General features: G+C 45.8%; 1 protein-coding gene across 5 annotated transcripts in view; it reads right to left on the bottom strand.

Annotated features, from left to right (window-relative positions):
- LOC146798697 (nuclear RNA export factor 1-like) overlaps positions 1-25,202 on the bottom strand; it is an 801,269-nt gene extending 776,067 nt beyond the window's left edge. The window contains exons 1-2 of one of the 5 annotated variants that reach the window (XM_085626008.1): positions 25,026-25,202; positions 16,509-16,707 (exon numbers count right to left, since the gene is read on the bottom strand). In XM_085626008.1, the coding sequence (XP_085482134.1) occupies positions 16,509-16,707; positions 25,026-25,200 (374 nt within the window). In that variant the 5' untranslated portion in view covers positions 25,201-25,202. Of the gene's footprint in view, positions 1-16,508; positions 16,708-24,269; positions 24,387-24,641 lie in introns of those variants that run through there. The other 4 variants (XM_085626009.1, XM_085626012.1, XM_085626010.1 and 1 more) reach the window with 4 other exon arrangements.
- Between the last annotated feature and the right edge of the window lie 1,477 nt (positions 25,203-26,679).

The raw sequence follows: 26,679 nt of genomic DNA, 5'->3' as shown, positions 1-26,679 counted from the left end.
TGTGTGGTGGGGTTTATGGTTTTTCCAGCCTATTGTGAAAGCGTTTAGGGGTAAAGTGCCTAGCCTCATTTTAAGAAACAAGGCTCTATCCCTTGGTGAGGAGATAAAGTCAAAAAAAGGTTCCCACTTTGGTTTTGGCTTACAGATCAAGAATGTGTCAGTTAGGGAGCCCAGCTTGGGGTTTTTCAAGACCGCTGCATCTATATTTGCCCAGTATAGTTTCTTAATGATGTCTTTTTGCGGAGGCTGCTGTAAGAGCCATTCTTCTTTTAGCCCCAAGCTGAGTACCAGGTCCATTAAGTTTTTCAACCATGATATTACACCAAAACCGTTTAAAGCAATGAGTTCATCAAGGACCGCGGCATAATTACTAAGTTCCGGGGTCCTTCTAAGACGAACCCAAAATAATAGGGGGCGAAGCCCAAGGATATCTTTAATAGAATGGCGTCCCAAATCGTAAAATAAAGGTTTAAGAGGAGTGGAAAGTGGAAGGCCCACAAGCTCTCTCAAAAATTTGTGTTCTACTGTGCCTAAGCTAATAATTCTTTCAAATCCCCATAATTCAGAGCCGTAAGAAGCGGCAGACAGTGCCTTACCCTCATATACTAATAGCGCCGGGCTAATAGGTTTAGTAGAGGATAGACGATGATCTTTAAGTATTGCTCCTGTTACTCTCTTAAAATTTAAAGACATCTTAGTGATGTGGGAGTCCCATTTCATTTTGGAATTAATCCTGACCCCTAAATAATCAAATGCATCTACCTCCTCGAGCGGGGTGCCATTTAATGCGATATTGATTTTCTTATGTTTTTTATTTCCAGTTAGTACCATCAATTTGGTCTTAGTGTTATTGATAGTAAGACCACGATTATCGCAAAAGGCACCAAACCTATCAAGCAGTTTCTGGAGGCCCATAGGAGTTTTGGACATGAGGAGCGTGTCATCTGCAAAGAGGAGGGTAGGTGTTTTTTCCCCCGCCAGGGATGGTGCATCCGCTGAGTCCTCCCTCAGATGGTCTGCCACCCCATTGATAAAGAGGGAGAACAAAGTCGGAGCCATCACGCATCCCTGGCGGACCCCCCTCTGGACAGGAATTCGATCAGTCAATTGTCCTTCGGATCCCCATCTAATTCTTGCGTATGTACCATCATGCAACCTTTTAATAAACTCCAAAAGATATCTTGGTAGCCCCATTTCATATAAGACCTGCCACAATTTAACCCGAGGGACGAGGTCGAAGGCGGTTTTGAGGTCAATAAAGGCCAAGTATAAAGATCCCCCACCAATCAGAACGGTCTTCCAATAAGTGGCTACAAATCTGAACACTCGGTCCATGGTACCTACTTTCTTCCTAAAGCCAGCTTGTAAATGAGTTAGGATGTTACCCTCTTCCAGCCAAGTCCCCAAGTGTGAGTTAAGGACCCTGCCCACCACCTTTTGGATGACATCAATTAGACTTATCGGTCTATAGTTGGCAGGGTCCTCTCTCGCCCCCTTCTTATAGATAGTGACCAACTCAGCACCCTTCCAAGAGTCTGGGACTGTGTGACCATATAACAAGAGATTAATTATGTTAAAAATAAGATTTGCCCATACTAAGGGGTTATGGAGGATCAGATCTCCTGGGAGGCCATCTGGGCCCGCTGCCTTCCCAGGTGCTATGCTTTTAATGGCGGTCTGAACCTCCGTAAGGGTAAAGAGATCTGTTGGGTCCGGCTGCGGCAGAATATAGTTGTGGTCAGGGTTGGCAATCGCAGGGCGGTCGAGCTCTACCTCATTACAATATAGTTTAGAGAAGTGTGCAGACCACTGCTGCTTGGTTATATGGTTGGGAAGTGGGTCAGAGTCTCTTCTGGTTAGTTGAGTTATTAAAGTCCAGAAGGTACTAGAATCTTTTAAAAAGGCTGCGTTCTTTAGCGCTTGTCAATGATCCTCCTCCCAGGTCCGTTTAGCCTCTACTATGGATTTTTTGTAGGCTTGTCTGGCCAACCTAGCTGCTACAGAGTCTCTTTTACGAAGGGCAAGAGAGATCGCCTTCCTTCGGGTTCTGCATTCGGTGGTGTACCATGGATTGCCTCTCTTGGTTGGGAACTTTGTGCCAGCCTTTGATCTTTTTATTTTAAAATGGGAGCCTATATCCTCGATAAAGGTTTTATAAGTATTGTTGAAATCTGCACAGTGTGTCTCTACATTCGTGATATTAAGGAGAGCAAATTCGGCAGCCTTAGTCGCCACTTGGGTGTTTATGGAATCTAAGATATCCACGTGAGATGATACTTTGTACCATTTCAACTTTCTGTTGCAGTTTGTGGGAATTACTGCTTTTGAGGATAGGTTCGAATTTAAAAGCTCTGACCTTATGTGCCATTTTAATACTACACAAAGGGGATTATGGTCACTATCTAGCGTCTGAACTACCTTCATATCAACCACATTGGCCCAGAAATTCGCGTCAACAATGAAATAGTCAATGCGCGACGGCCCATTTAATCTGTTAAACGTCATAGACCCATGGGGATCAGAGGGGGTTCTTCCGTTTAATGCTCGGAGGTCGTATTCCAGCGTGAGACCAGTGATCTGTAGAGCCCTTGTTGTCCATCTTTTGATAGGACTCAAATTTAAGGGGGGGGATACAGTTTTTGGTGTCATCCTCATTAGGGCCCAAAAGATCTGCGTCACTTAGTGGTTCGTATGTGCAGTTCAGATCGCCACCCAGAATTATATTAGAGAGAGGAGGAATACCTGACAGGGCATCCTCCAAAGTGGAGATAGTGACAGAATTTTTGTTAGAGGGGCCTCCCCTAGCATATACATTAAAAAGATCAACTCTAGAGCCATTCCAAGGCCGTTTGAAAGATAAGTGGAGGATGTCTGCTGAATTGGCATTATGGACTTTGATATCCAGGTTAAGTGTGACCTTGATCCAGATATGTAGGCCTCCCGAAGGGCGGCCCACACCCTGATGCACTGCCGGTATGTAAAAAGTGGAATAGCCGGACATATAAAGAGGGTCCAGGCTCCAGGTCTCCTGGAACATACAAATTTCGTATTGGTTGACAAAGTCAATCCAGACCGTATTAGCCAAATGCTTCTTAAGGCCTGCAATATTCCATGAAAGTATTTGGATAGTACCAGAGTTGCCCCCTCCGCTAACTGGTCCAGCATTGGACGGAGTTAAAGCGCAGTAATCTCTGGCTGATTGTACATCTGATGAGCCACAGGAGGGGTGCTGGTGGTGTGCTTCTGGGGTGAGTCAATCCACATCCTCTAATCCTCTAAGGGAGGAAAAACGATTAAAAGTTGGTAAATTAAACACAGGAGGGGCTGTCTTTAACCAAGAAGGAGTATTGGAATATATTGGGTTCCTAATTAAACTTTGTGGGTAAAAATAAGTTAAATCAAAAGTACTAATGGCGCTCTGGTGTTGGTGTTGAAAGTAATTGACTATATGTTTGGTTGCTCTGTGGTCTCTAAAGTTGACAACAATTACGTCGCCTTCGATATCCTTAGGCCGTGGACCCACCCAGCCAAGCCTGCGAACATTCAATAGTTCGCCATTTATGCTGTAAGGTAAGGGTCTATTCTTGCCCAACCAATGTAAGACCTTATTTTCAAGGTCAGAGTAACCCTCTTTCCTTCCCGCCTCTAGTACGGGGACACCTGTCATCAGAACTACATAGGGAACTGCTTCAGGTGGCAGGTGTATATGATCAAGACTCGCACCATGTATTTTGTTCAGAGGGTACATTGTTTACGGGCGGGTGGGAACTATTGGAAGGGGGAGGGACATCAATTAACATTCGGTTAGGTATAGAGTTAATTACCTTTGGTAAAGTTGGTATGATTTTAACTTTGGGATACTCTGCGCAACTATGCCTATCATCCAACGCTGGGAGTAAATTAGAAGAAGAACCATTTGATGGTACCAAAACCTCAGGCGGTGTATCTTTTGGTTGGACGACATTTTTCAAAACCAACTGCTCAATTACCCCAAGTTGATTCGATACCCCCTTCATCCTTTCTATTAGAGGAAGAAGAAGTGATTTTACTAATGTCTCAAGTCGACACATAATGTCATCGTGTGGAAAGACAAAATTAGGAGGGTCCGAGGCTGTTGTTTGGTCTATTTGTTCGACAACTGGCGGAGAACAATTGACAGTGTTCTCCGCTGAGTTATGATTAACAATGCCCAGACAGTTCGTTTTAGGGTGTTTTTTTCCTCCTTTCTTCCTTTTCTTTGAAGGGGGCGGACCTGTAGTATGGCATTTCCTTCCCATCCTTTGCGAGCTAGCATCAGTAGTAATGGGAGGGGTTCCAGGAACTTGTAGGATCGATGACGTGGAGTCCATAGAATGATTTTCAACAGGGTTGGAAGTAGGCAGTGTTAATTGTGTGTAAGAATGTGACACTGACTTATTTACATGAGCTGGTGGAGACGAAGGGCAGGCAATCTGGCTAGAAGTAGGTAGAGCCAGTGCCGGTGAAACGGCTAGCTGGATAGGGCCGAGAGAAGATCTTTTAGATTGTAAATGCTCGACCGATAAGCGTTGTTCAACTATAGCAATCTCCTTTTCCAGAACAGAAGCAGCTCTTGTGATAAAACTGTCCAGGGTGCCTCTGACTGATCCTCCCAGCGTAGCTGGTTTACGGAAAGGGGTTGGTTTTGGCATAATTAATTAACTGATTCAATGACTACACCCGTCAATAAGGGTCCGCAGAATCACATACCACTGATGTGGGATACACACTAATACTTGATACAAAGAGCAACTATTAGGCAGGGTGTGCCGCTTGCAACAAACTTGAAGACACACAGTACCTTAAGTTTAGGGCGATGACGTTGGTGACTAGGCCCAGCCCTGCCTCGGTCTGCCACGGACGGCCACAGACGGCCCGCCCTCTGCCCGGGCTCAGCCCGGCGCTGTCCGCGCGCGTCCCGCGACGCGGAGGCAACGGTGATCTTTTGAGCGCCTCTTGGCGCGAACAGGGCGTCCGCGGGTCCGGTGGCGCTCAGGATGCTGGGGGATGTAGTTCAACCCAGTCCCCACACTGCGGCCGCTGATGTGGATGGCGGCGGCGGGGGAGTGCAGCGCGGCAGGTAAGCAGCGCTAATGTGGGCAGCAGCAACAAACGTCTACAATGGCCAAATGGTCTCAGGAACCCGCTCCGTCGAGGCAACGGTGATCTTTTGAGCGCCTCTTGGCGCGAACAGGGCGTCCGCGGGTCCGGTGGCGCTCAGGATGCTGGGGGATGTAGTTCAACCCAGTCCCCACACTGCGGCCGCTGATGTGGATGGCGGCGGCGGGGGAGTGCAGCGCGGCAGGTAAGCAGCGCTAATGTGGGCAGCAGCAACAAACGTCTACAATGGCCAAATGGTCTCAGGAACCCGCTCCGTCGAGGCAACGGTGATCTTTTGAGCGCCTCTTGGCGCGAACAGGGCGTCCGCGGGTCCGGTGGCGCTCAGGATGCTGGGGGATGTAGTTCAACCCAGTCCCCACACTGCGGCCGCTGATGTGGATGGCGGCGGCGGGGGAGTGCAGCGCGGCAGGTAAGCAGCGCTAATGTGGGCAGCAGCAACAAACGTCTACAATGGCCAAATGGTCTCAGGAACCCGCTCCGTCGAGGCAACGGTGATCTTTTGAGCGCCTCTTGGCGCGAACAGGGCGTCCGCGGGTCCGGTGGCGCTCAGGATGCTGGGGGATGTAGTTCAACCCAGTCCCCACACTGCGGCCGCTGATGTGGATGGCGGCGGCGGGGGAGTGCAGCGCGGCAGGTAAGCAGCGCTAATGTGGGCAGCAGCAACAAACGTCTACAATGGCCAAATGGTCTCAGGAACCCCCAACCAATAGTTTATGAAGAGTCGACATGGCACACATCCCTGTGTGCCATGCCTACAACCCACTGCCCTGGCATAGGTCAACCACCCCTCTAGCTGGGTGCACTATACCAGTGGTGTGGGTACAGGTGCATGAGCCCTGTACCCCTACAGTGTCTAGGTCCATTCTTAGGCATTGTAATTGCAGTGCTGTCATTAAGAGTATAAGTTGCTTGGAGTTTGTGATTACAAATTCCACAGCACCATAATGGCTACACTAAAAACGGAAAAGTTTGGTATCAAACTCCCCAGCACATTAAACCCACACGGATGCCAGTGTGGGATTTAATAAAAAATGCACATAGAGGGCATCTTAGAGATGCCCCCTGAAAAACCGAACTACCACTAGTGTCCGGGCTGAGTGGCTCCTTTCAGCTGCCACCACCAGACCTGTTTCTGGACCCCTGGGTTGAGAGCCTTCTGCTCTCGTGGGCCTGAAACAATGCACATACTGGGACGAGGTGCCAAGCCTTCTCCCACAAGATGAACAGGGTCCACGAAGGGGAAGCTTCAAAGGCTTGCTGCCTTTTTGAGCTTCCCCAGGCCATTTGCTGCTTTCAGCAACTGGTCCCCACTGGTTCTGACCCCCACTTTGGGAGGGAGAACCGGCAGGAAAAACAAATGAGGAAGTGAGGGGTGCCCACCTCTGCCAACTCAACCCCTCAGGTGGGAGAGGCGAGGCGAAGCACATTCTCAGTCCCCACCATCTTGCAGATGGGGGGACCCAGCCAACAAGAGTGAGACATATGCCTCCCTCCCACTGGAGGGTGGCATAATAGGGGGTGTACCCACCCCAAGAAAGGGACCCATTGGTCCCAACCTTTACTTACCTGTAACGCCCCTAAATCTAGTATTTAAGGGGCACCCCGAACCGTGCTTCCTCAGACAAGAAACCAGAAGAAGAAAAGAAGGACTGAACAGCCGTGCCGAAGCTAACAAGAGGACGACGCCTACTGACTTGGCCTGTCCCACATCGAACCGGCAGGAGCAAAACTCCAGTGTGTCCTGCAGCCAGCAGCCTCAAGAACCCCGAGGACCTGCCCTGCCTTCAAACGAAAAGACTCTGTCTCCTGTGAACACCAGATTTGTTCCCCAACAGACCAGCTCTGGCAAGATCCGCTAGTCTGCACCACTCTGCACCTGACGACCACGGCCAGAGTTCGAGTGGCCCAACATCACAAGGCGGTGTCCCCGGCGATCCGGACCCAAGATCTGGTGATCCCTGACCTGCCTCAAGCCTTCAGCAGACGCCTGCAGTCTCAAACCGGAAGGTTCCCCCCAACCGCAATCAGCAGCTTGAGGCACCCCTGCACCCGACGCCCCACAGCCTTGGGTGGCCCAACCGACGGTGCCTCACCAACCCCCAGCATCCCAACTTACCTCTCCAAGTGGTGGTCGTACCCAGGAGACCATCGTCCCGCTGCCTACAGTGTGTTTGCAAACCGGAGACTCCCCATTGACAGCTACAGGGCGCCAGACGCCAAAACAGCACTCTGCACCCGGCCGCCCCAGTGCCGCTGATGGTGCCCCTTTTGTGCTGCTGGTTTGAACCCCCATTTGCCCTGAGCTTAAGTCCAGGAGCTTTGCTCCCACAACCCAGTGGCCAGTCCGTAAGCAGCCACCAACCGGAGGCCCCCTATCCTGCATTGGCTAACATTGGGCCTCAGCACTCTGCACCTGGCTGTCCTAGTGCCACTGAGGGTGTAACAAGAGTGCATCCTTGACCCTGGGGGACCCGAGTCTACCCCCAGAATACCAACTCCCACAACCGAATACTTACCTTTGAACCGATAACCCTATTATCCTCCATAGGATAACACTGACTGTTTTTCTATGAAACGTTTCTTAGTGTGGAGTTGGAAAATCTAAGAAACCCTTTAAAACTGTAACTAAATATCAAAAACTTTTACTTAACTGTTTACAGGAAATGTCCAAGTCCAGTATCCAAGTATACTGCACTGTGTAAGAAAATTAATCTGCAAAGTAATATACTTGACATTCTACTTAAAAGCCAATCCAAAGTGTATGTACAGTATATCAAAAGCATTGCATTACTAGTAGCTCTACAGTAATCAAATCAAATTCCATATACAATTGCAATTCAAACTGTTTACAAACTGCATTACAGTAGCACCAGGCCTGGCTTGGTTCTATAAATAAAATAACAAAATTATATTTTTATACAAACAAATTGGTCTGAGTTCAGTTTTGAGTGTTTGACATAATTTCTTGCCTGAGTTGGTACAATAAATGTGTAACACTACCCTCTGATAAAGCCTTACTGCTCGCCCACACTACCACAAATAGAGAGTAAGGTGCTATCTACTTTTACCTCTGCCTACCTTTGGGGTTCCAATGGACTCTGTGCACACTTTACCTCACGTTGTATAGTATATACAGAGCCTGCTTCCTACAACCAGGTCTTTGGATTGGGTGAGCATCTGTCTTGGTGACAGCATCTGAGACCTGTAGAGTCCACACAAAACCTCAGCTCTGGTTCATCACCCTTGTAATGAGCCTTGGGGACTAAGACCATTGGGCTAGCCTAGGGACTTTCAGAGGGCTCTCTCACACCTAATTCCAGTTTTGTGTTGATTTCAGCTCTGATAATTTCTTTAACTTGGTCAGAGTGTCTGTATATTTTGTTTTTGACCGGTATGCAGTCTCCTGTGTCCACATCATGGAACACCAGGTTGTCTGATCAGAGGTTAGGGAAAAGAGCCCAGCATACTGCCCAAGAATTTGTCTGCAGTCAGCTTGCTGTTGGGTAGAGGGTGTCCAAAAATACAACACCTTCAACTGGCCAATCTTTGGCACTGTGGGAGAGGAGGTCAGGTAGAGAGGTTCACTCTTCTTCATGGTCCTCATCAGTGACCAACAGCAGGGATGTGGAATTCCTATAGCCCGATGCCCAGGACATATTGTTTGGGGTCAAGGGCAACAAGTTTCCATGTGTATTGTGTCCTTGGGACAAGTAGGCCCAACCCCCTGCAGCACAAACTCTTTGTCTGACAGTTTGCAGTACCACATTATGGTTCAGGGATGGCCACTGTCTGCAGCTAAGGTAATATGTTTACACATATGTTAATGATGTTCACACTTGTTTTTAAGGTTCATTAATTAAAAGCCTTTATTATTATGGTGAGGGCTATAAGTAAATGTTGTAAGCTCCGACTGCACTACTGACAGTGGTTCCAGTATAAAAATGTGTACGCATGTTTTTAAAGTTTAGCAATATGAGGCTATTTATAATGCTCTCTGATTTAATGCAAATATTTGCAGAAGCTTGAAAGCAAGATTGCTGATTCTTTACTTTCGAAATAAAATGTTCACAAAAAAATGGAGGCAGGAAGAAAACATTTTGCTAAACTACTGTAAAACATTTCAGGTACCATTTCTTTGCAGCATCATTTAGTAACATGTGTTGATGCATGCTAGTATTTCCCAAAAACATTCATAATCAGACCCCCCAGGATATAGTGGCATGGATTAGCAAATTTAGCGGCACAAATATGGAAATTTAGCGGCACAAATATGGAAATTTAGCGGCATTTTTGCGGCACTTTATTTTACTCATAATCATTCATTTTCAGCCTGAAATCGCGAAATCCTTGAGGGTCTGTATAGGGAAGTAAGACAATGACTATTGGCAGCGGTACTCGTGCTAGATGCTGGCTCTCGGGATCAGCACTGCGCATCTAGCTGACCAAGTTACTGTTCAAGCTAAATAGAATTTATTTTATGTAGGTTAAAAAGTAAATCCCACAAATAAAATGTATGTAAATGTACAATTCTACATACGTTTCAACAAGTGTTAAAATAACTACAACCGGGCAAGTAACTTTATTCAATTATTGTCTATGTTGCACACTCATAAAAAACTACGAAAGGCGCTAGTTGCCAGAATTCAAGGTAAAACAGATTTGTTTTTTAAAAAATAGTGACATGGATAGCTTAAATAAATGAATTGGGTACTTTCCTCATATATTAAATATCCTGGTTCTTTTGGGCATACTGTGCGTTAAACCATATAGCCTGATCATTAACAGCACTATGAGCTATTTTTTCTGTATAGTTAGGCGATTGTGCTAGCCGCTCCAAAACTATTTCTGAAAAATAAAGTTTATTATTATTGCCTTTATCAAGGAACGCAAGCGCTTCTGAAAACTGACACCGTCCTGAAAACTACGTGTGGCGTGCTGTGTGCTCAACTAACTTTCCTATCCAATTTAGATATTTTTTTAAGTGATTGTGCGGGGAAGAGCGAGATCACTGGCGTTAACGTTAGATGTTCAAGTTTGGCTCACTTTCTTGGCTGTACTAGCCTACTGCATGATGTAACCGAGTAAGCCCTAACTTGTCTTAGCTCCTTGAGGTTCACACGTGCACGTTAACGTTTATTCCTGTGCACGTTAACGTTTATTCCTCACTAAGTTGAAAGACACTGAACATTGCTCAGTAAAATCCGCTATGTGTTCTGCACACACATTTGCTGTTGTCTTGAGTAGCCGTTCTGTTTATTGTTTGAATACATTCCTGTCTTTTTTTAGGTGTCATTCCATCATAGTTTGGTTGTCTTTACAGATTGGTTACAGGAAATGCTTCAGTGCCACCACTACATTTTGATGGGTTGTTTGTGTCCTTAAATCTTAGTCCTCTGTTACTCGTTTGAGGTTGGTTGCGTTGCGTTGGTTGCGTGGCACACTGCTTACGTCTGTGCCAGCTTCGTTAACCTGGAGAAAGGAAACCTATTAAATTGTGAGCCAAGGGGTGGCAGTTAATTCAAGGTCACTCCATGTTACATTTTGGTGAAAAGCCGTCGAAAAAGTGAGTCACAATAAATAAGTAGAAAGCTAATTACATGTTGCACATCGAACGTTTTGTATTGCTCAAGTAGCAACAGCTTTGTTGTTTTACCCAAATTAGACGTAATCACCCCTCCTCCAGCCTGGGCCAGCAGCCGCTACCCTTCAATTTCGTGGACACTTTTGTAAAAAAATCGCGGCATTTTTACAAAAGTGCCGATTTCGTGGCAAATCGCGAAATCCTGGAGGGTCTGCATAATGGAAGATCAGTGTAATCAGTTTCAATACGATTATAGTAAACAAAAATAAACAAGCATTGGCAAAGCTAGTAGGTCTGAAATTGGTGGTCAGCTTTTTAGTTTTGTCAATGTGTGACTTGTTTTGGCACGGTTTTTGTAAAACCTTATTGGTGTGGGAGCTGCCGGGCCCTCACCATTATAACAAACATTGGCAAAAACAAAAATTGTTTTTTGGTCTCAAAAAGCACACACTGCCACAGTAGCTACTGGCACTGAACAAAACTACTTTGTGTGCAGCTATGCTCCTTGTGAAATAGCAGAATGCTGTCACTCACAGTGAAGCCAGCTGATACAGAGAGAGAGAGAGAATTGTAATAAACACAAAAGGTCACGGTCAACGCCAGACCAAATTAGGGTCTCAATTATTTAAGAAAGTCTCTAAAGTGCACCCATGGTATATGTCCTTGCATTAAGTGCAGCTATATGGCTTTCGTGAATTCCCAAGAATTTACAGAAGTAGAACAAGAAATAGTACTCTTAGAAAATATTTGTGAACTGCATTTTAGCATGAACAAATATGCATGTGTAGATTTGATCTTGCAAACATCTGAATGTTTGCAAGTTCATTTTCCCTCCAACCACTTTTTTCCCAACTCTGGAAGAAGGTTTACGTCTGCCATTGTCAGGAGTAAATTTCCAACATTTCTCAGTATGGGAAAAGATTAGAGAAGAGTTGTTGAAAACCCTTAAAACATGCAAGTTAGTAGGTTTGCACAGACTCAAAACGGCGTTTCTAACCCTGGAACTACTGTTTACCACTACCTTCAACCCCGGTATGTAGATCTGCGGAAACATGTTAACATAAGGGGATTGCAAGTATTCAAACACTACTATGGTATGAGACCTAGCATAATCAGAGAGGCTATATCAGAGCTCTTATACATTGAGTTTGCTGCCAACATTTTTGTCGCTGCACTACATGGCACCAAAGGGGAAGTGGGTTTTGTTACGGGGTAAGTGGATTTATGAAGCAACCTGCCCCATGAACAAGATATTTTAATAAATTCCACACCCCTGAACAGCATGGCCCCATCAGCCCGTCATGGAAAGTCTTCAGGCGGTTTACATGGATGACCATGTGAGGTGCTCTTTGAGAGAACTCTACCAGCCTTCCTTTACTAGACATAGTTTGTCTCCTCACAGGATGATCAAACCGAAGCTAACAGGGACTAAAGCCTACTCCCTTCTGTGGTACTTCTCTGTAGGCAAACAGCAGGCATGGCAAAAGGACATGCCATCTCCTGAGTTTTTCAGGGAGTCCCATGATCATACATTTTATGATCTTGTTGAACCTCGCAACATAACCAAGTGGTTTGTGGGCGATATGGAGTGGTAAGCTTGTATGTCACCCCATACTCTGCCCACATGGCTTTTAGGTAGCCAGACACAAAGTTACTACCTCTGACTGACACCACCTCTTTAGGAAAGCCCAGTCTAGTAATAGTTACTGGGGCGGGCCCTGGCAAGTCAAGGAGCAGTGACAGTCCGAAGTGGAATTGTTTTAGTATACCAGAGCAGGCATGTTTTTTTACCGGAGAGCAGGGGTTTTCAACTCCAGAGAATCAGCAACTTGTCTGTGGTGGCAGGCTGCAAGATACCAGTCGGCCAGCACACTAAGAGGTTGGTAGGTTTTCAGGGAGCGCCTCTAGGATGACCTCTGAGTGCATATCTTAATACATCCACCACTGGCATCTGTAATTATTAAGACAATGTGTTTGATACCAAAAACCATAAGTTTCAGTGAAGCCATCATGTAGCTGGGGAACTCATAATGGCCATTGCCCAGTAAATGTACTTAAGATGGCTTCCCTGTTCACTTTTACTATCTAGCAATTAAACTAAACAGCATAGGGGCATATCTGTTCAAGCAGATATGTCCTCACATGTAATATGATGCACCCTGCCTTAGGGGTATAAGGCCTACTTTAGGGGTGACTAACATATTGCATGCAGCATCTGTGGGCAAGGCACACAGGGTGTGTGCCATGTCGTGTTTTCACCTTTGCCTGCATCTGCAGTCTGCATGAGTTTAGTGGTGGGTTCCTTATGGTGGGTGGCACAATACATGATGCAGCCCTTAGGAACACTCTTTAGTACCCAAGTGGTACCAGAGGTATCATTTACTAAGCACTAACAGAGGTGCTAAAGGTCTTGCCAACTGGGGAGTAGATGAGCAGTTACCTTGTTTTATGGAAAAGGCACTGGGGACCTGATTAGCAGGAACCCAGAGCACTTCATTCTAAATTGAATCAAATATCAGGCAAAAAGTGGGGGTTTCATATCAAAAAGGGGCACTTTCCTACTGAGAAAGTAGGAATCGTATATGACAGAGCCTGGGATCTGACTTTGCTAGAACCTTCGCTGAACCTGTTAGTCATGCAAAGTGTATGAAAGCTGCAGTTGGACAAACAGTGGAAGAAGTAAAGAGATTAGTGGCTATAAAACTGGTAGACTCCACTGAGGTCTAGTGTTAGAGCTGTGCTGACATCTTTGCAGTTTAGGGAGTGGTTGATCTCAATGGAGCCAACACCTTTCTATAGCCTCCGTAGTCACTTTCACAGCTTTTTACTGGCATGAGTGACAAGTTAGTGCAGATATAGTATACATGTGAATGGAGTTTGGCAATGTTGATAAACACAGTTACCCTGAAGAAAGGACAAAAGTTGTCTTGAAACACACACAGATTTGTGGCATATGTATCACTGTAAAGGTCCCATACTAAAGACTGAAATGGGGAGAAATATAAAGGCTCCCAGTTTCTCATTTTTACTGATTTTTTCTGATAAATACAGACAGAAAATATCATGTTCCCCGTTTGTATTTATTTTTAAATGCATAAAATTACTGAAAATTGTGCTTCTTGTGGACGACTCTTCCAAGTTGTTCTCCATGAATTTCAGGCCAACAACTGAGCACATAGACAGCATGGGGAGGCACAAAATGGGATGCGATATCCTTAAATACATGCATAGATTAACATATATTTCTATATATAGCTGATATTTACCTGTGGGTACAGGGTTTTGTTATTTTTGGCTTTCTAATTTGCTAAAAAGAGACAATCATCAAAGTATGAGTGCAAATTTATCGGGTAAATAAATGTGAAAATATGCCATTTTACAATTCCATTTTCTCTCAAAACACATAATAAATATGGATATATACAAAAAGAACATGGGCAAAAAATAAATATGCATAAATATGACAGAAATACCATCAAATCGGGAGTCCTAAATATAAAAATTTACATTAGAGAATATAAAGAACCAATAAATATTTTTCTAAAAATCTGATTGGAAACTGATTATTAGTGTGCACCCTTATGATGTAGAAGATCTACCAATAAACTGTCAACTCGGTTGATTAGGAGTTAGCCTTAAACCAGTGGAGATCTCATCATTAAGACAGAAAACCAGCTTTCTCTAACCTCTTAAATTTCTGCCCTCAAAACAACTGGCTTTTATTAGGAGAATCTTGCTAACCAAGTAGACCTCACCTCAGCCATTACGCCTCTGGTTGGGTCTTGCTAACGAACTAAAAGGCTATTTACTTTGATTTCAATAACAGAGTCCTTTCCAGGTCACAGCCATTTCACATCTTAACAGCTAGACTTCTATCAGAGGATTGCAGATTTGAACATGTGGATACAGTCCTCAAAATCTTAAAGTGGTTTTCAATTTACTGCAGGGCTATTTCATGTCCTTGTGCATTGTATACTGTACTATGAGTGGTCAATCCCCAAGGACAAAATGTGCAGAAACTTTCATTCCTGAAATCTTAGAATAACATTTTCTCTATTCCTCGGAAGAGAAAGAAGTCATGGTTGACAGTACTATAGCCCCCAATAAATGGAATGCCCTGCATCCCTACTTATGCCACAATCCTTGGTCAACACTTCTGTTTACTAAACTGTATAAGCAGGTAACACTAAAAAAACACTATGAGGTGCATACAGTGCTATACAAATGCCTTAAAATGAAAATAGATTAATAATATCAATTGCTTTGGGTAGCTACGGGCTATGGTAACTGGATCCATAGGTTACCAAAATAATAATCCACTATACCGAACAAAATATTCCACATGGGACGAGTTCTCCATCATAGACTATGAGAGTTAAACAGCAATTTCACAACTGTAAGTGCTCGGGGGACCAACATTCGTGTTTGGCAGGATTTTTATATGCCAGCTACCGCATCTTACAACTGATTTGATTAATCCAAGCTGATAAGACCACAAGTCAAAAATTACCCTGGGATCAAATGTTACACCACAACCGCCATCTGAAAAGTCAATTGAGAAGTGGTTGGAGTCAGAATCAAAATACCAAACAGTTTTGATTTTTTTTTATCAATTCAATGTCATGGAACTATCCTGTGATGACAATGAACTGGAAAGTGGAAGCAGACATCAGTCACAATGAGGCCCATTTTGAAGACCTCACAAATCTGTGACGTGGCTTCTATTTTTAAGGATTCCCTTCAAACCTATGGTTATCTACGGCTGAATAAACAATCTTTCAATGTGTTCCAGAGAAAGTGGACGATGGTGAGAGGGTTAGAAGACGGGACCACTTGAAGGAGGAATTTTAGCTTTATCAACAGGACCTGAAGACTCAGAATAGTGGAAGTCCAGGCTGGAAGAGCACTGAATCTTTCCTGCTAAAGCAAAAGTTATGTACTCTGACCTCTGGGGATGTGACGTATATAGCCTTTTCAGTTCTGCGTTTACGGCTGAAACAAAAATGCTCTTTTGATGTTGCAATTTGGGTATGCCATTTGAAAAGCAGTTAAATTAATGAGACACCCTCAAGTGATGCTGATAAGTCACTTTGGGTGGAGCTTTGCTTGTGACAATTATTTGGTCTGTGCACTCTAATCTTCCGTACTCATAATGGGAAATTTAAAATAAATTTAAAAAATAAATAAAAAGAAGACTAGATCAAGGCACTGACAACTTTTAACTTTTTGAGAAATCTTCAATACTGATGCAAAAGAGCAAAGGATAAGACCAATCAAATGTTCACAAATACTCCTATGGGAGAAAACAAGCCAAGCAGCAGCTTTCTATGTCTTCAGTATACTTAGCATCAAGTGGAGTAAGATGAAGCCGTCCTCTAATCGTTCCCCACCCAAACATCAAACAAGATTGATGCTTAATACTGGATGCAATATTGAAGAATAGCTTTCAGCTGTAAATAATGTTGAAGAAACCTTGAGAGAATCTGGCCCTGAAGGCGGCGTATTCAATAATAGTGTTAAACCCTTGAACCTACCAATCCCTTTTCAGAGGGTTAACATGTTTGATTTCCCTATGCCGAACATATTGTCAACCCCTCAATCTCTAAGCACTTCAAGAGAGCAACTCCATTCTCCAGTGCAAATACTATATTAACATCATGTCTTAGAGGAAGAAGTCTCAACTTTCCAACACAGGTTCCCCCACAGTCCACCAGTAAGCCTACAAGTTTAAATGTATCAATCAAACAAACGTAACTATCTACTTCTAAATCAAACAAACTCTACTTACTATCGACTTCGGTAATTGTCAGCAGTGGTATCATTCATGGCGACATCACCATCTCGGTCCTCTAGGAGGCGACGAGGAGGCTCACCACCCCCTCGGTTTCGAGCCCTCTTGCCTTGGGACCAGTACAGCGCTGCCATTAAGGGCCCACGGCCTTTTTTCTTCCTCATGGGAAAGCCTCCAGTGACACGATCGTTGTGTTCTGTACAGAAAAAGGAACACAAACAAAACAGTCAGAGCTTGAAAGACTAGAGAGGTGTACATCAATTAAATAATTTCTCTCAATCGGTATATCTGAACTGCTTGCATTACTTTATTTATGCAGGTATTAATTTTTGTTCCAAATTTACTTTAGTGGTGCAGGATGCCTCACAGCACCCTATACAGACAACTACTATCTCAATAATTTGAAGGAATATCCTCACAAGTACCCAGCGGGCTCATGGAGTGCCCGCTCGATGCCACCCTTTTCTACTGGTTGTAAGTAAACAACTACTAAACCATAAATTAACAGTCTTCTGTCTGGGTCAGCTCAATTCAAATTTAACTAACCCACTCAACGTTTCAGGGAAAGTCCCTGTGTCAGTTGAAAGTGTGCATAGGCAGTTCATTCTCTGCCATCCTCAGTTGACATAAGAGTGCTCCTAATCACCCAAGAATACAGAGAAGCAAATATTTTGGTGCATCACCCACCTTTATTTTCCAAAGTGCATTCCAAACCCCTTCACTCAATAACACGGTTTGGTATTCACTCCTTGCAGCTGGGTCCTCCAACAGAATGACAACACCCTTTATTTTACATACCTTTGTCAACATTCCTAACTGTCAAAGCAGATGTTTATAACAAAAGAGCACCCAATAAAAAAAAAATAACATTGATCATGATACAGTGGTACAGCACAAAACATTAAACTATACCCATGTGTACACAACCCAAACATCAATTTTCTAACATCCGGTTATCAGGAATTTCAATCATTTTAAACATTTAATTTAGACCATCTTAAATACATTTTCTAAATAATAGGAAGAGTCTATGCATTGCCTAGGCCATGCTTGGCCATGAAAACAACATGGTTTCCACCGTCTGAGTTCCATTCTGCTTCAATCATCAAACAGAATTTTGACTCCGTTGCAGATGGTTGTGGCTCTTATGTCTATAGCGGCATCAAGAAGAAGTCAAAAGAAATAATGAGGAAACCAGAAGTCCAGCGCCAAAGTATTATTTTTGAGATCAGTTGTAACTGTGCACTAGGAACTTCAAGATTTCAGAACAACCTGCAAGACACTCATATTACTGGACCATAACAAATCTCATGTTTAAGAAACTTTGCAATCGCTCCTGAAAAGATACTCTGTGTTCAATTTAGCTCTTCTTACACCAAACCAAAAATTATCACTGCTGCACTCAAAGTCATCAAGTATCTTCTAATTCAGTCATAATAAAAGTTATAAAATAACTAGACTATTGGACTAGTAGACTGAAAAAGTTGCTCATCAGGTCAAAAGCATTCAATTGGTACAGGGAGACCATATCAAGCATTCTGACAAACCATAAACAGGGCACCAAAATCCTGAGGAGGCGGGGGTAAGAAAGTATATACTGTTATGCCTGTGACTCCTGTCACAGTCCCAAAACACTGCCTGGGCCTGACCAGATATGCTGATGCAGGCTTCAGTTCCTGGCATCTTGTAAATGGCCAGCAGAATAAAAATGTAACTTGCTGATAGCCAAGTAGAGAGGTGAAATTCTCTGATGACCACGGATTAAAGGGTAAAACGTTTCTATAACTTAATCCATTGAGTCTCCCATACATCATCAAGTGACGCAAAGCCCTTTATTAGTACTGAATCGATTTACACCAAATCGCAACATGCACTATTCTGATTAAAGGTCTAGTAATTCCTTTCACTTTTTACTGTAGCAGAGAACAAAATTCGATAGATCCTTGAATCAAAACTTATTCCTTTTTTAATCCCACCCCCTTTAGCTTTTCCCCACTGAGCAGATGACCACAAAGCTTGACATAATGAACCTCAAATTATTTGGTTTTCCAAATTTTGCACAAATCTGTCAAAGGGCACCAAAGTTATTTAGCATACCAAAAGGGCATAGGAAACAGACCGTCTGCATGATCACAGCTATACAATAACCATCAATGACTTAATGTTATATAGCATTTAACTAGGCAAACAGTCCCTCACAGAATGACACCATTACAGGTCTCCCTAACACAGTAGTTGGGACTTGTGGAGGTTTTGTGTGATTACTGTCTAGTAATTGCTGTACCGGGCACCGAGACAAGTAACAAGCTTATTTTACCACACTTTATCCACTACAGAGGCTGGGTATCGGTCAGTGCATCTGTGGTCACCCAAAACTATGGAAAGAGGTGGAGTCAAAGGAAGAGCGACATGGAATGAGTAAGACCAGAGGTTTCCCCTTTACTGAATCTGTGGGCACCCAAAACTATGGGAAGACGTGACGTCAAAAGAAGAGTGACATTGAATAAGTAAGACCAGAGGTGCCCCCTTCTTTCCAAAGTATGGCTAACAGTCCAGCAACGAATGCTGAAACTGTCGTCCTTCTGCCACCAGGACACTGATGGGAATAGGGAGGGCAGCCAAATGTCAGGATTTAAATAGACATTAACAATCACTACCCCGGCCACAGCTGTGATTTGGGCAAAGTGCTCCTTAGCAACAGGGTGTGGCAGGAAGTGGAAATTTCGCTCTTTGGTCAGCGATATGGAGTTTAATTGTAACTGGTTTCTGAATGCTTGTATAGAAGAGTGTTTTGTTCCTCATTGTCAATTGCAGACATGGAGGAAGGAAAACACAAGGAGAAGAAAATATATATATTGAGCTTGAGGGGGAGGCTCCTCAAGTAGTGTTGTTACATTTTAAAGAGATTTAAGTATTTCTGTACTTGGACAACTGGCTGATCTGTTCCTCTTGTTTTCCTAAGGCACAATCCCATACAATGTGGATCTGGAGGAGCATGGGTGGTTGTTCAGGCAAGAGAGGTCTCACCTGATCCCAACACAGGAACTTCAGTGCATTGGGGACAGTTCATGACAGATCTGGGGAAAGTCTTCTTTCCTATGACACCAAAGACTAATAACAGAGCTGACTTCTCTTCGGGGGGGGGGCTTAAAGTCTGACAGACAGTGGGTACGAGTATAGGGATGAATGGCTGTAACCATCATGGTTAGTCCTTGGGCCGGGCTGTATATGTACCCATTGGTGAATCATTTCCTTGCCATTCTGAATCCAGCATCAGAGAATTTCGAACACATAATACCTGTGGAGCAGGAAATAGCACAACAAATGATTTGGCTAATCCACTCAATGTGTAATTATCTCAGAGGATGTTGTTCCATTTGATCCTATTAATAAAAGGTTTGAGATGGAAGTTAAGAGGTCTTTTGCAGCCCCAGATTTTGTCATCAGAACTGCAGCATACACCAGTTACGTAGTACAATCTCTCCTGAAAGATTGTAGGGGACAGAAACAACAGAAGGGCTTTATCACTGATAGTCTGACCATTTTGGAACAACAGGTTAGTTTTCTGTTCGATCAGTCTATTGAATCAAGTGCACCTACAACAACCGCAGGCTCTTCCAGAGCAACCAGGAGACTGCAATGTATGAGGGCATAGAAGGCAGAGGCTGCACATAAAAAAATGTTAGTAAGCATTCCTTTATCTGAGTGCAAGCTGTTTGGAGATCAGCTGAATGTAATGATTAAAGACTGCAGAGAATAAGAAATGGTTAGCCCTGGTGGGTCATCCTGCAAAAAAGATATATACAGATAAATTGACTTATGGGCGTTTTGTAAAAGAGCATCTTTCCACATTGTCTTAATTGCATTGTTCGCTGTTAGTTGTGTAACCTCTTATTTCAATCAATCAATCAGAGAATATTGAGCGCGCTACTCTCAAGGCGTGGGGGAGCTGCTCCGGTCAGTCGAAGAGCCAGGTCTTGAGGGTCTTTCTGAAGATGTGCAGGGTGGGGGCGCGTCTGATGTCGATCGGGAGCTCGTTCCAGGTCTTGGCCGCGATGTAGGAGAAGGTTCTTCCACCCATTCTTGCTCTGCGGATGCGCTGGGGTTCGGTGAGGTAGGCTGATCGGAGGTTCTCTTGGGTAGGTGTAAGGAGATTCTATCGTTGAGATATTGGGGTCCTGTGTTGTGGAGGCATTTGTAGGCGTGGGTATCTTGAAAGTTACTCTCTTCTCGACAGGGAGCCAGTGGAGGTTTCTCAGGTGTTGGGTGATGTGTTCGTGTCGAGGGATGCCAAGGACGACTCTGGCTGCGGTGTTCTGTACGGTCTGTTTGCGGAGCAGAGACGTGTTAATCCCAATGTAGAGGGCATTTACGTAGTCCAGTCTGCTGGTTATGAGTGCGTGGGTGACGGTCTTCTTTGATTCGGGGGGGTTCTATTTGAAAGTCTTCCAGAGGATGAGGAGGGTGTTGAAGCAGGTGGAGGCGACTGCGTTGACCTGTCGGGTCATGGAGACGGAGGAGTTGAGTATGATGCAGAGGTTCCGGGCGTTGTCCATCGGGGTTGGGGGGGCTGCCATGGGCGGTGGGCCACCAGGTGTTGTCCCATGGAGAGGGAGAGGATCCAAGGACGAGGACCACTGTCTTCTCTGAATTGAGCTCCAGGTAGCTGCTGCTCATCCAGGATACGACGTCCTTCAATCCCTCCTGGAAGTAGAGTCTGGTGGTGATGGGGTCCGTGGTGAGGGAGAGGATGAGCCAGGTGTCGCCAGAGTAGAATACTATGCTGAGTCTGTGCTGTCTGACGATGGAGGCGAGGGGGGGCATGTAGATGTTGAAGAACATAGGGCTACTCCACAGTTGATCTCTGTGGGTTCGGAGAGGAAGGCTGATTCTTTGGGTTCTGCCGGTGAGGAATGAGCGGAGCCAGTCGAGGGCGGTTCCCTGTATGCCGGGGAGTCTGGCGGCGAGTCTGCAGTGGGAGATGGTGTTGAAGGCTGCAGGGTGGTCGATTAGGACCAGAGCCGCGGTATATCCTTTGTCGGGGAGGGTGTGGATGTCGTCTGTGGTGGCGAGTAGAGCGGTCTCAGTGCTGTGGCTGCTGCAGAATCCAGATGGGGGGGGGGGGGTGTCGAGGATGGATTTTTGTTCGATGAATTTCGTTAGTTGGGCGTTGACAGTCTTCTCTGTGACTTTGGATGCGAAGGGGAGGAGGGAGATGGGTCGGTAGTTCTTGAGGTCCTTAGGATCTGCTGAGGGCTTCTTGAGTGAGGCCCGACTTCTACGCGTTTCCAGTCGTCAGGGAAAGTGCCGATTTCGAAAGTGGCATTGATGGTGCATCGTAGTTCCAGTGCGATGGCGGCGGCGGCTCTGTGGAAGATGTGCGGGGGCAGGGGTTTGTGGGGGCCCCTGAGTGGATGCCTTTTATGGTCGCTACGGTGTCTTGGGCGGTGACTGGGGTCCAGGATGAGATGGTGTGTTGGCTGGCTGGCTTCGGAGTCAGGTGCCTGGCCGTTGAAGTTGTCGTAGAGGCCCTTGATTTTAAGATGGAGTAGGATCCAAGCTTGTTGCAGAGGTCCTGGGAGGATAGTTTGGCTGGGGGGTTTAGTGAATTCTTGGATGATGCTGAAGAGTTCCTTCATGTTGCTGGAGTTGACGCGGATGTTGTTCCGAATGAAGGTCCTTTTGGTGGATCTGATGCGTTGATGGTATTCTGTCTTGACGTTCTTGTAGCTGGTGTGGTCTTACGGGAATTTGCTGTTTCTCCAGTTCTTCTCGAGACGTCTGCAGCATCGTCTGGTTTCTTGGAGGTCGGCGGTGAACCAGGCGAGCTTTCTGGGGCGCTGTCTGTTGGGGTTACGTAGGGGTGCAATCTCGTCTGCGCAGTTGGTGATCCATCTGTGAAGTTCTTTGGCTGCTGGGTTGGCATCAGTTGAGGTGGAGGGAGCATCGGTTGAGGAGGAGGGGGCATCGTGGTTGAGTTGAGCTGCTCCTCGGTGACCTTGCTTCAGTTCCTTCAGGCAGCGGGGTGCCGATTTGGGAGTGGTGGGTTTGTCGACGTGGAAGTGTAAGCAGTGGTGGTCCGTCCAGGGGGTTGCATGGTGTGGCTGAAGTGGATGTTGTTATCTCCTGCGAAAAGGGGGTCGAGGGTGTGTCCTGCCTTGTGGGTGTTTTTGTTTGTTTCAGTCCAAGGTTGGTGAGGTTGTCCAGGAGGGGGACAGAGTTGAGGATCACTGAGGTTGAAGAGGTGGAAGTTGAGGTCTCCGATGAGTATGTAGTCCCAGGAGGCCCTAGCGTGGGGTGCGGTGAGGTCGGTGATGGTAGTGGTGAACGCGGTTCGAGGTCTGGGAGGTCTGTAGGCGAGGGTGACTTGTAGTGTTGTTCTGGGGCTGGTCTGGATCTGGAAGTGGAAGTGTTTGGTGGTGGGCGGGCTGACGCTCGAGTTGGAGGTGGTGAGTCAGAGGGATCTCTTGTGTGCGATGGCAAGTCCTCCTCCTGGACGGTTGGGTGGTCCTTCCTCTGGATCTTCTATCAGCCGGGGATGTCGGTTGCGATGTGGGGCAGAGGGGGAGTTGGTCCAAGTTTCTGTGAAGAAGGAGACATCTGGCGAGAGGGTGTCGAGGAGGTCCCAGATCTCTACAGCGTGTCAGTGCAGGGAGTTCATGTTGAGAAGGATGCACCTCAAAGCTTTGGGGTGCTGCCGTCCGGTGCGGGGAGGCGGCCGTGGGGGTGCAGTGAAGGTTTGGCGGCAGTAACGTCAGGACAATTGGCTGTGGGTGGTGTTCGGCGTGGACAGCTGGCAGGTGTTGTCCCTTCTGGGGTTGAGTACGAGGAGGGAAGCTAAGTCGTAGTGGTGGCTGGTCAGAGAACCAGGGTCCCTGGCGCTGGTCGTGGATGGGCTTGCCTTTGACGCGCCGGCGGCGTGGCCGCCATTAAATAGCGATGAGGGAGGAAAGTGCAGCAGGGAGGCAGGAGCGGGAACCAGCATGGGGGAGGGCCCGTGGGGGAAAAGGGCAGCGAAAACAGGCACGGAGGACAAAGAAGGGCACAGACACACCAATGAAAACAAGTATTTACAATGCAATAGGTCTCGCATTTAACCGAGACCTATTGCATTGTAAATGGTTGGCATCATGGACAACGGGAGGGAGGGTGAAGGCACGGACAACGGGAGGGAGGGCGGGGGAGCTGGCATGGACAACGTGCGGGATGGCGGGTTGTGGAGAAGGCACGGACAACGTGCAGGCGGGCGGTTGGTTAAAGAAGGCACCAAAGCACATTGTGCCTGAGAAGGAGAACCTCCGTAAAGAAAATAGTGCTGGCAGTCTAAAATATCACGTACCATGTAACAAATTAAGTAAGGGGGGCAGTCGCCATGGGAGGTGACAAATGACGAGGAGTCAGCACTAAGGAGGGACTAACAAGCGTAATGACGAATCAGAAACCAGCATTTAGGATAATGACACAAGCCAATGGTAAACATGGGCGGAGAGTGGGTGGGGCTTCTATTCGCTACTTGGCTACAAGAAGTCTTGCAGAGCAGCGCATGCACGCTGGCTCACGCTCGACCTAAAAAGGGCAAAAATAGCAGGGTCAACAGAAAAACAAAAGGCACAATACAAAAGATAGACAGAGGCAAAAAGGGCACAACATGCAGACAGACAAAAGTGGAACAGCATAAGAGCAAGGCTCTCCCACTGGACCACCAGGGATGAGGTGCAAGCAGGAGCCTAAGGGTGGAGGAGGGCCTCGAACACCTACCTGGATAGAGGTGTCGGGTGTAGCGGCCGGCAAGTCAACAGTGCAGCTGCTGGGGCGAAGAGCGGGACCACTGCCTACTTGTGTTAGGTACAGTGTGGACACTTTGGTGGGATGAGTTTCACCTCTTGAAATAGCTCCATTTAGAGTGACAAGGAATTTCTCAAAGATTAGCACCCCTTTGATCACATTATATACCAATAACACTTACTGAAAAGGTAAGGACTAGGTACTGCAAGTTCGTGCCACTGTCACCCAGCTGTTAATAGTTTCAAAGCCATGCAATACTTTCATAAGATCACCATCAGTATCACTTATAAACCAATCACTTTAACACACAACGTTAGAATTCAAACAGTGGAATATCATACGTACATCAGTAAATGCAATAGAAAATACGTCGGGGAGATTACGGTACAGGGATCAGTTTTCGGGAAGAGGAACTGCCGATGGGAAAGTCACTGACCACCATCCAGTCAAGTGATACTTAGGGTTTAAAACTGGGGCGCTTGGGGTGTGCTCAAGAGGGAGCGTAGTGAGGAGCGGTGCCCGATATTCCCGATATCTAACACAGTGCCTTGCAATTGTGGGGTTTTGAAGGAATATGCCAGAGGGACTTGGCCTGATTACTAAATCCTACTATCTTTGCTTGTAGTAAACGTCAGAGCAGAAGTAGAAACACGACTTGACGATACTGTTGAGTACCAGTGGACCTAGCGACACCCAAGGGGATTCAAACGTCAGTGTGTAAGCACTCACTAATGTAGGAGCGGCTCTCCGAGGGCGGGGAAGTGTGGCCGGCTCTCCTCCCCATCGCGCGGTACAGGGGTTGCGCCATACCCGGTCGCACAGTATAGCAGGGGTGCGAAGTAAAAGATTCAGCCCTCAACCAGCGCCTGAAAGTGAAACTAAGTATGGGAGAAGCGAAGCGCATGCGCGATACCAACTATCCTCTTCCGAGGACAGCGAGAAACGCAACCCAAACATGCGCAGTGCGTACCACGAACGGGCATTATGCGGAGTATGAAATGCGTTCCAAGCACTGCGTCTGCGCCTCATCTTCCGGTAAACAGAGGCGGAAACACACGGGAGTACTCTGTGACGCACTCTGTGACTACTTCATACCGAGAGGCAGTATGGGAAACTTTCTAAACGGATAGAACTAGCATAGCTGCCAAGGTTTGAGATTGCTATGTGTGACATTTTCATAATTTTAGTGTAATTATGAGTGACATTTCAATGACTATGAGTGACACTTCCTCGCGAGCAAAATCAAGCAATGAAGACAAGAGAAACATACAATTATCAACAAGCATTTACATTTCAATAGGTCTCGCAACTGCGCATTTTAGAGCTATTGGCATTATAAATGGCAATGCCTTTGAAACAAATTAAAAGCCATTGTTATTTCCAATACCAAAAGCAACACCTATTGCATTGCATAGCCCGTTAGGTTACTGACCATATCACGTAAGTAGGGATGGTGCTGTGCAGGTGAGAGCTGCAGGGTTTAAATTTAAAATTTTAGAGATCACGAAAAATCTAGGATTTAACATAATTTAAATGTTCATCCGTAAAGCACTCAATAATATATGCAAGAAACATGTTAATGTTTAATTATGATATTGCAATTGACTATCTGTCAATTAATCACACATAATGGAAGACTGGCAATGATCCCTTTACCGCGGGGAGCCATCTCCCACCCAGCCGGACTTCAGACACAGTTTCTACCTCGTCTCCTCGCTGTGTCTCCTACCCCCTCCCCCACCTCTTTCCTCCTTCATTCTTTGCTTGCCTCTCCTATTCCTTTCCTCTCTCCCCTGAATCTCTCTCCCCCTGCCTGCTTTGTTTATCCTTGTGTCTAAGCTCCGCTTAATCTCCCTCCCCGTCGCTCTTTTACATTACCCCCTTACCCTTCTACACGCCATGAACCAACGGATGTAACTTGTAATTGATGTACCTTCTGTATCAATGTGTAACTTGTAACCTATGTAACTCTCCTCATGTAAAGCGCTCTGATACCTCCGGGTCTAGCCAGCGCTATATAAAACTTAAGTAAATAATTAAATATCTGCACTTCTGCTGATACACACACGCACGGCATGTCACACCTAGTGTACTGAAAAGAAGAAACAAATACCAGTGCAGAATGGATCAGCGCCGAGTCCTCCTTCGCTAGATCGTGCGCCGTGTACTCCAGGGCATTGCTGTCACCCTGCTGCTTGCAGATGTGGGCACAGTTCCTCTCGAACATGGTCCGCATGCCTTTGAAGAGGACCACGCTGGTTGTATATATTGATCTTGCTGAGCGTGGTAGTCACGAGCGTGTTTCTTCTTTCCGCTCGTGGCTGTCACGCTCTACACAATGTTGTTATGTTTTCAATGGGAGTTCCATGGGGTGGTTAACGGG

Source organism: Triturus cristatus, chromosome 9 (assembly GCF_964204655.1).
Source record: "Triturus cristatus chromosome 9, aTriCri1.1, whole genome shotgun sequence".
NCBI lineage: Eukaryota > Metazoa > Chordata > Amphibia > Caudata > Salamandridae > Triturus > Triturus cristatus.
Note: the sequence above shows the minus strand (reverse complement) of the source record. Positions and strands in the feature narration are given on the sequence as shown.